Here is a 10,235-nt window from a genome sequence, read left to right on the forward strand (position 1 = left end):
AAAAAAAAAAAAAAAAAGAGATGGGGGGGTCTCACTATGTTGGCCAGGCTTGTCTTGAACTCCTGGCTTCATGTAATCCACCTACATCAGCCTTCCAAAGTGCTAGAATTACCAGCGTAGGACACTGTGCCTGCCCAGGTTTTCCACTTCTTGGTATAATTTTGTAATGCCTATTTTACTAGGAAAGAATCCACTTTCTGCTGAATTTTCAAATGTATTGCTATTAAGTCTTAGATGGTAATGTTTTAAGGTGCTTTTTTTTTTTTTGAGACAGGATTTCTCTCTGTTGTCCAGGCTGGGGTATAGTGGCATGATCATAGCTCACTTCAGCCTCAAAATCCTGGGCTCAAGAGATCCTACTGCCTCAGCTTCCCAAGCACCACCACAATCAGCTAACTTTTTGTTTAAATTTTAGTAGAGATGGGGGTTCTGTGATGCTGACCAGGCTGGTCTCAAACTCCTGGCCTCAAGCGATCCTCCCGCCTCAGCCTCTCAAAGTGCTGGGATTATAGGCATGAGCCACTAAAGTGTTTTTAATGCGTCTTTTTCTTTTTTCTTTTTTTTTGGAGTCTTGCTCTGTTGCCCAGGCTGGAGTGTAGTGCGTGATCTCGGCTCACTGCAACCTCTGCCTCCCGGGTTCAAGTGATTCTCCTGCCTCAGCCTTCCAAGTAGCTGGGACTACAGGTGGACACCAGCACGCCCAGCTAATTTTTGTATTTTTAGTAAAGACAGGGTTTCACCATGTTAGCCAGGATGGTTTTGATCTCCTGAGCTTGTGATCTGCCAGCCTCAGCCTCCCAAAGTGCAGGGATTATAGGCGTGAGCCACCTTGCCCAGCCATGTGTCATTTATATTTCCTAATTTTGTTTCTCCCTGTTGTCTCTTAATCAGGCTTAGAATAAATTGGCTTAGACATTTTATTGGTCTTCCAAAGATCCTTCTTTTAGAGTTATTTGCAATTTCTACTATATTTTTCTTTTTAATTTACTTATTTTTGGCTTTTCCCCCTTAATTCCTCCTCCTAGTTTGTTGTTTGTAAATTCCTTCTCTAATTTCTTAAGATGATTATGGTAGTATTTTCATTGTTTAGGCCAGGAGAAGCTGTATTCTATAAAGGCAAAAGGTTGTCTGCCACCTTTCATAGGTCCTAGAGTTTAGGCAAAAAAAAAGGCATTGCAAAGAATAGGTTATACAGTCAAGAAAAAAGCACCCCAAAAAAGGCTGTTCCCGTTGGCTTCCAGGAATGGGCTGGCCTAGATTGGAGCCCACTTGACCTATGGGACTTTGAGCTACTCAAGTAACCTCTCTTAGCCTCAATTCTGTTCTCTATAAAGTAAGAAAAATAGACCACTCACGTTCTCAGCTCCTCTCTCACCATTGTTTCCCACTCTTGCTAGATCTGTCCCACACTTGCCTCCACAGTAAGAAAGGGTTGTAAAGGGGGATTAAGTGATTTCACCTTCACGAGTAAGGCTGCAGCAGACAGGCCCTGGGAAGACCTCAGAAGCTGTGTTTGCTGTTGACACTGGGCAAGGGGTGGGAGGCTTCACATACCTGCAGGATCGAAAGGGAGAATCTCTCCCAGCATTCCAAAGACTCCATCACTTTGGTCACGGTTTGGCCAGGTGTTATTTCTAGGTCCCTGTGGCTTCTGTCCCAAAACCTCTGACATCACATTATCCATATAGCTGCTCACCAGACCCAAGCTGTACAAGTCAGAACTGAGATCAGATATGCCAGGCCACTGACCAAGAGGAGACAGACCTGCTCCAACCGTCTGCGCTGGCTGCTGGGATGAACCAGGTACCCATTTCCCAGGTGCCCGAGGCTGGGGCGGGGGCTGGGGCTGCTGCGGTCCAATGGGCTGGAGTAGGTGTTGGTAGTATTGGACTTGAGGTTGTTGCTGCTTTGGGGACTGCTGCTGAGGTGCCAGTCCTGGCTGGGGTGTCAGAGGTGTATGTGCCCCAGCCTGGGGTGGCCGTGGTGGAGGGGGCATAGGCAGTGACGGCTGCTGTGGCTGCATGGCTCCTGCCTTCTGCTCAGTCACGATGGCTGTGGCAGCAGAATTACGCCTTGTCACCAATGGAGAGCCCTGATGTGACTGGCCCATGTTAAAGCCTGAGAGAAAATCTATCACCTCTTGCATTTCCTGGTCAGTTGGTAAGTTCATACCCTTCTCGTCCTTGCCATCATCTCCATGCAGGAAGTTCTCACGCCTCTCCATGAGAAAGCCATTGGCCACTGTATTACTGGAATTCTGAGCTGACTGTGAAGGGTCTGTAGTCCTGGGGAAATTACCAATGTTCAAAATGCTTTGTAACCTTGTATCAATATTGCCAGGCATTTTGGCCTTCTCTTCTGAACAACCAGCTATGAAGATGTTTTTGGAAGGGGTATTTTGGATGGAATAATTTGTGCTGTTGCTGGAGCTGGTACATGAAGCTTTCTTGGTGAACCGGGATGTCAGTTTGGAGAATGTCTTCTGCAGGCCACCTGAAGATTTGTTTCCATTTCCAGAAGGCAGGTCAGCCTGGTTCCCAAAATCACAGATCTCCCTTTGCAGCTGGATCTGTATACAGGGTAAAGCTTGCTCCCTATTTAAACAGAAATTTAAAGAAAAAAAGATAAATATATATAATAATGAAATGGACCTCTTTGTATTTAAGAATGGCGTTGAGAAAAAAAAAAAAGAATGGCATTGAGAGCAAGAAAAATCTCTCTGATTGGTAACAGATTCACTTATTTTATAGATAAATGAACACCCAGGGGTTTGGAGAGTATGAAATCTAGTGTCTAACACAGGACTGTGGAAGCTCTGCTAGGATTCTGGCCTGAGGAGTGTGATTGAGTGAAACCCTCTAATGATGGCACAGGAGGGGAAAGCATGGCTAGCTGTGGGGATGCAACTCACAGAGGCTAGCTTTGTGCCTGGAGGACAGGGGCTGAGAGCAACCTGAGAGAACTGATTGAAAAAGAAAAAAAAATTCTAAAAGACGTAAGTAAATTTTCTAAACATTTCTCTGTTCTTAATTCAGAAGGAGAATCTGAGTTCAGTTAAAAGTCCTCTTGATGGACTTCCTCTCAAATGACAAAATAAAGGAAGGCAAAAATGTTAGCAAATTGGGGAATCTGGGTACAGTGCATGGAGCAGTTCTTTGTATTATTCTTGCCACTTTTCTGCAGGTTTTTAATTATTCTGAAAACAAAAGTTACTAAAAAGGTAACTTTTGCTTTCAGAATAATTAAAAACCTATTGCCTTATTTACAATACCACATACTACCAGTGACACAAGCACACATGAAATTGTGCATGGTCACACTGTCCCTGTATGCATCTAAATGCAAACCACAGACAATTCAAGTGACCAGCACATACACCAACCTTCCAGCCCTCCAGCGGTTTAGGTCCAGTACAGCTGTGTAGAGCACGTCCACCAGACCCAAGGTCTTCTCAGGATCAAGGCTTCTCTGCAGCAGGGACATGGTAGCAGGGTCTTCTTTCAGACACCTAGACACAAATTAGACTGCATTAGCATTGGCTGAACTTCTCTGCAAAGGTCTTTCAAGCAGGTCTCATAGAAAAGGTTACAACTTTTATATACTTCTGGTACCCAATAAAAATACAGTGACTGTAAGAACATGGAGAGAACACTGGAACTCACTGCTCCACAAGAGGAGGAGGAAGCAAAAGGGTCTGAGATCTTGTGATATCAGAAATATATATTTGGTTTCTGCCTCCAGTTCCTGATACAGAGCTCCTAAAACCCTTGAGATTTCCTGGGTGACAGTGTCTTTTGTTCTCACAAGATGACTTGCTTATATGACGAAGCCTGCATAAAAATCCTTAGACCATGAGGTTCTGAGAGCTTCTATGCTGGTAAACACACTAAGGTGCTGGGTGTGGGGCACACCTGGCAAGGGCATGGAGGCTTAGGACCCCACCCCACACACCTCACGCTATAGACCTCTTCATCTGGCTGTTAGGATCTGCTATAATATCCTTTATAATAAACCATAAATGTAACTAAATGTTTTACTGAGTTCTGTGAGCCATTACAACAAAATATCAAACCTGAGAAGGTAATGGGGACCCCTAACTTATAGCTGATTGGTTAGAAGCTGGGTGACAACCTGGGACTTGTGGTTGGCATCTGAAGTGGGGAGCCCTTAACCTGTGGGGTCTGTGCTAGCTCAGACACTCTGATTCCTACCGACTTCTCCAATAAGTAAACAACACAATTGGCTACCCTAAAACTTACACATCCTCTCTAGTTCCCTCACAACTTGCATGCAGTCCATCATTGAATCCCGACAGCTCTTCTAAAACACATCCAGAATCTAAGCACTTCTCACCATCTTGCTTATGAACTCCCTGCTTCAGGAAACTACCACTCCTGAATCTCAGAACCAAGCTCTCACCTGGTCTCTTTTTCTCTACTCCTATACCTCCAAAGCCCATCCTTCACACAGCAGCCAAGAGTGAGCTTCCTGTAGTGCCAATCAGAACACATCACTCTCCTGCTTAAAACCCTTCAATGGCATCTCATCGTGATTGAAATAACATCTAAACGCTCACCACAGCCCTCAACGCCCTCTGTGCCCAGGCCCTCGACCTTGTCCCAGGCGTGAGGCCTTCTCTTGCTCCCTAGATGGGTTAGTCCACACCTCAGGACCTTTGTTCTTGCTGTTGCCTTTGCCTGAACTTCTCTTGCCCGAGATCTTGGTATGGCCAGCAGCTTCACATCATTTGGGTCTCCACTGTCCATTCAAGGCATCTCCACCAAGAGGACCCCCTGACACTTTTTTTTTTAGACAGAGTCTCATTCTATCTTCAAGGCTGGAGTGCAGTGGTGTGATCATAGCTCACTGCAGCCTCGACCTCCTGGGCTCAAGTGATCCTCCCATGTCAGCCTCCCAAGTAGCTGGGACTAGAGGCTTGTACCACCATATCTAGCTAATTTTTAAATTTTTTTTTGTAGAGATGGCGTCTCACTATGTTCTCCAGGGTGGTCCTGAACTCCTGAGCTCAGGAGATCCTCCTTCCTCAGATTCCCAAATTACTAGGATTACATGTGTGAGCCACTGTCTGGCCAAGAGCCCTTTTCTGAGAGGGAAAACTGAGCATCAGAGGTCTATTAGGAAGATGATGTTTGCCAGATCCTGGGCACTCTGGGAGCTAAATGGTGAACTCAACACTTGCAAAGTCACCCAAAGAGGTAGCAGTACTCCCTAACATGACTTTGACTTGGGAAGAAATGTATCAGAGAATGAAATGAGAGCTGGCCAGGCTCAGAAGCACAGGAAAGGGTGAGCAACAACGCCAGTACCCAGCCAGACCTTGGACTCCTCAGAGACAATCTTGGCAGCTGAACCTGGCCAAGGTTCGGTGCACCCAATTCTCTCTGCCTGGAATCACTGATTATCAGGACACATTTGCTTTTGTTGTGACTTGGCTTGTTATGTTTGCCCACTAGGAGAGCATTTGTTGGCCATGCAGAAAAAAGTACTATAGCTCCTGGTGATAATAATTTATCTTTCTGAAAAATCAACAATCAACAAACTGGCGTTTTTATTTTACTCATCAGTCTTGAGCTGATCAATAAAATGCCCTTAAGAAACTAAATCAGGGGTGCAGTGGCTCATGCCTGTACTCTCAGCACTTTGGGAGGGCTGAGGCGGGCGGATCACAAGGTCAAGAGATCGAGACCATCCTGGCCAACATGGTGAAACCCTGCCTCTATTAAAAATACAAAAATTGGTTGGGTGTGGTATTGCGTGCCTATAGTCCCAGCTACTTGGGGGGCTGAGGCAGAATAATTGCTTGAACCTGGGAGGCGAAGGTTGTAGTGAGCTGAGATCGTGCTACTGCACTCCAGCCTGGTGATAGGTCGCGACTCCATCTCAAAACAAAAACAAAAACAAAAAAACAAGCTAAACCCATTCTGTTGACAAATCACCAAGACTTGCTTAAAACCCTCTACCTATTCTTAGATTAAAAACCCAATTCCCTCAAAGGCCCTGCAAATCTTGATGTCTACAACTTCCCGTCTTCATCACCACCTGGCACATCTCCTTTCTATGCTGGATCACACCTGAGACCGCTGCACTGGCATTCCTTCTTCCTGGAGTGTGTTCCCCATCTGCTCTACACATGGCAGGCTTGTCTCAAATCCAATGTCACATCCTCAGAGTTCCTTCCAGACTGACTCCCTGTCTAAAAGTCTCCCCCTAGTCTCTATCCCACTTATTCTCTATCATATAATGGCACGCTCCTCTCATTTCCATCATGCGCCTGCCTGTGTTTGCACTTACCTCTTATATGTAACAGCTGTCTCCCCCTTCTCTATTCTCAAGTTGGTTTATGAGGGTCAGGGACCCTGTGTATCTTGCTCATAATTAAATTCCCAGAGCCCAGAACAGTGTCTGATACACAGTAAGCATTCAGCAAATATTTGGTGAAACGAAGCATGGATATCGGATAGATTAAATACAAAAAATATGATTAAAAACAAGGTATACTTTGGAAAAAACCTTATCTGGCAGCATATAATAAATTATTGACTTGCTTTGCTAACAATATCCTTTTTCTCTAGGTGGAGTAAAGCAATCATTTCTGTTTGTGTTCTTCCCAACAAGCACATACAGTATTTTGTAGTTTGAAAGAAACAAAAAAACAAAAATTTTGCAAAATTACCAAAAGCAGCCAGCAGAGGGAGACTCTGCAAGGAATCACAGTCTATAAGGTCTTTTTGGTGTGGATGCAATGAGTTACAAAGGAAATCAACCCCACAGACAGTTTTCAAAATAAACCGAAGTGTTAGTCATTTTCACATGGGCTGTTTATATTCACCCAACTATCCAAAAGTTCAAACTGTTTCCTTCAAAATGAGAATTCTGGTTAAGTTTTAACATTTTCCAATTACAGCTTGAATTGGAAAAATTTAAGAATTCAGGGCAGGGAGTGGTGGCTCATGCCTGTAATCCCAGCACTCTGGAAGGCCAAGGTGGGCTTATGATGTACTAAACTGCCCTCCAGAAATGTACTTATTCTCTACTCAACAACCTCTTTGCCTGTTTTTCACAGTCTGGCTCAAACTAGTATTGTTATTCTAAAACAATTTAACAACATTCTGGGCAAAATGACATCATACAGGTGTTTTGGTTTTTTTTTTTGTTTTTTTTTTGAGTTGGAGTCTCACACTGTCCCCCAGGCTGGAGTGCAGTGGCACAATCTCGGCTCACTGCAACCTTTGTCTCCCGAGCTCAAGCAATTCTCCTGCCTCAGCCTCACAAGTAGCTCAGATTACAGGCGCATGCCACCACAAGCGGCTAATTTTTGTATGTTTAGTACAGACAGGGTTTCACCATGTTGGTCAGGCTGGTCTTGAACTCCTGACCTCAGGTGATCTACCTGCCTCAGCCTTCCAAAGTGCTGGATTATAGGAATGAGCCACCGTACCCAGCCCCATATGGTTTCTTTACTTTGTCTCCGAATATTAGGTGAAATTATATATTTTCTTTTCTTTTTTTTTTTGGAGATTGAGTTTTGCTCTATCTCCCAGGCTGGCATGCAGTGGTGTGATCTTGGCTCACTGAAACCTCCGCCTCCCAGGTTCAAGCGATACTTATGCCTCAGCCTCCTGATTAGCTGCGATTATAGGCACCTGCCACCATGGCCTGCAAATTTTTTGTATTTTTAGAGGAGATGAGGTTTCACCACATTGGCCAGGCTGGTCTCAAACTCCTGACCTCAGGCATCCTAAACGTAAGTCTCAAAAGCCTGCCTCGGCCCCCCAAAGTACTAGGATTACAGGTGTGAGTCACCATGCCCGGCCGTTACATTTTCTTTCTTTTTTGAGAGGGTGTCTTGCTCTGTCACCTAGGCTGGAGTGCAGTGGTGCAATCTTGGCTCACTGCAACCTCCACCTTCCGGGTTTAAGTAATTCTCTGCCTCAGCCTCCTGAGTAGCTGGGATTATAAGGGCATGTCACCGTGCCCGGCTAATTTTTTGTATTTTTTAATAGAGATGAGTTTTCACCATCTTGGCCAGGCTGGTCTTGAACTCCTGACCTCGTGATCCACCTGCCGTGGCCTCCCAACGTGCTGGGATTACAGGCATGAGCTACCGTGTCCTGCTGGAGTGCAATGGCACGCTCTCGGCTCATAGCACTTTGGGAGGTCAAGGCAAGCAGATCATCTGAGGTCAGGAGTTCGAGACCAGCCTGGCCAACATGTTTCACGTGAAACCCCATCTCTACTAAAAATGCAAAGAAATTAGCTAGGCGTGGTGGTGTGCACCTGTAATCCCAGCTACTGGGGTGGCTGAGGTAGAGGGAGTGCCTGAACCAGGGAGGTGGAGGTTGCAGTGAGCTGAGATCATGCCACTACACTTCAGCCTGGGTGACAGAGCAAGACTCCTTCTCAAACAAACAAACAAATAAACAAAAAAGACACTGGGTGTGTCATTACATGAGCTCAAGATCATCAGGGTTGTAGCTATAACAAAGGAGGAAAAATTCTGTGTTCTCTACTTAGCTTTAGAGAATACTGGATAACTTAGAGAAAATGATATACTATGTTTAAAAGCTGTAGACTCAGTAACAAAGATAATACTGCTGATTATAATCCAAGATTATATAACATTTAGTTATATTATGGTCAATGAGGCCATTTTTCAGACTTTGGCTTCCTCATCATAGTCTAATAATCATGACACATGCTACTAACATACCACTGCTGCCCATAAACCTGCACATGCAGCAAGACTCATCGTGTCAGCTAGCATAGGGACTGTTCAAAACAAAGCCATCATTTCAAAGATGTGCAAACATTAACCAGTGCTTAGGCTCCGTTTAAAGTAAGAGGCACATTACCATGTGGATGGGACTTGAACCACGATTCTACAGCCTTCTAAACTGATCTGGGGGGCATAGGCTTCTTTATTTTCAATCTGTGCCGTGTCAACCACCACCTAAGACAGAAAAAAACAAATAACAACAACCAGCTTTCAGAGAGGAAAACAAATCAGAATAAAATCCAATACATAAAATGACTCTCCAAGAACTATTCCCCTAGCAGTAGAGTTATGCCGAGGCCAGTCAGGGACCCATGAAGACAATAGCTAGTAGTAAAGATGACTGAATTTAAGAACACCTCAATAAACAGGAAACACATTCTGGGCATGCGATTTTATTGAACTGGCAAGCACCTCTAGCACTTTTTCCATACTATAAATATGTTAATTAGGAATTATTTTGTTTCCTTTACCTTAATATTTTTTACTTCATGTAAAAAAGTAAAAGTGCCAATGAAAGTCAAACCAGGCTGGGTACAGTGGCTCACGCCTGTTAATTCCCAGCACTTTAGGAGGCTTAGGTGAGAGGATCACTTGAGGTCAGGAGACCACCCAGGCCAACACGGTGAAACACCATCTCTACTAAAAATATGAAAATTAGCCGGGCATGCTGGTGAGCGCCTGCAGTCCAAGCTACTCGGGAGGCAGAACTGCCTGAACCCTGGAGGCAGAGGTTGCAGTGAGCTGATATTGCGCCACTTCACTCCAGCCTGGGCAATACAGAGAGACTCCGTCCCAACAACAACAACAAAAGTCAAACTAATGCTTCAGATAAACCCATTTGTCATGACATGCCCAGAAGTGGATGAAACTTTTTTTTAAAGATTATTTTATCCTCAACCATCAATAAAAACTGAACTACTTCAGGACAGAGGAAAAACTAACCCTTTTTGAATGATTTCCTCTTATTTCCAGGAAGAGTCTTTCTTTAATGCTAGACAGATGATAGAGTATCCTATGTAATCTAGAGTTTGAAAGTTATGAATATATTTTCAATTAACTAAAACAACTTTTTTAAAAAAACATAAAATATTTTAAAACCAAATCTGTAATATTTCAGAAAGGGTAAAACTGTACAGAGCTGTGTATCCCAGTCCAAATTGAGCTTCTAATGGAGCCAGCTTTCACTGGTATAAACAGAGTTCCGATAGCCGATCTGCAGTGACCTTTGCAAAACACTTCCTGTCAAAGGAATAGCCATTGTTGGACCACACAGGTGTTTCCTCTCTCCTCCCATCCCCAGAACCATAACCTAAAGTCAGACAAATGTGCCTTGCAATCAAGACACAAGGAACTAGGAAGGAGTGTCTGCTCTCTGAATAACAAGGAACTTTTTTTTTTTTTTTTTTTGAGACAGAGTTTCGCTCGTTACCCAGGCTGG

At 44.2% G+C, this 10,235-nt stretch overlaps 1 protein-coding gene across 3 annotated transcripts in view; it reads right to left on the minus strand.

Annotated features, from left to right (window-relative positions):
• The window catches only part of GARRE1 (granule associated Rac and RHOG effector 1), a 93,212-nt gene that overhangs the window by 13,875 nt on the left and 69,102 nt on the right, over positions 1 to 10,235 (minus strand). For all 3 annotated transcript variants that reach the window (XM_017504227.2, XM_017504228.2, XM_017504224.2), the window contains 3 exons: positions 8,874 to 8,971; positions 3,383 to 3,508; positions 1,555 to 2,594 (listed from right to left, as the gene is read on the minus strand). In XM_017504227.2, coding sequence (XP_017359716.1) covers positions 1,555 to 2,594; positions 3,383 to 3,508; positions 8,874 to 8,971 — 1,264 coding nt within the window. The remainder of the gene's footprint in view (positions 1 to 1,554; positions 2,595 to 3,382; positions 3,509 to 8,873; positions 8,972 to 10,235) is intronic.

Source organism: Cebus imitator, unplaced genomic scaffold (assembly GCF_001604975.1).
Source record: "Cebus imitator isolate Cc_AM_T3 unplaced genomic scaffold, Cebus_imitator-1.0 Scaffold318, whole genome shotgun sequence".
In the NCBI taxonomy this organism is placed as follows: Eukaryota; Metazoa; Chordata; class Mammalia; order Primates; family Cebidae; genus Cebus; species Cebus imitator.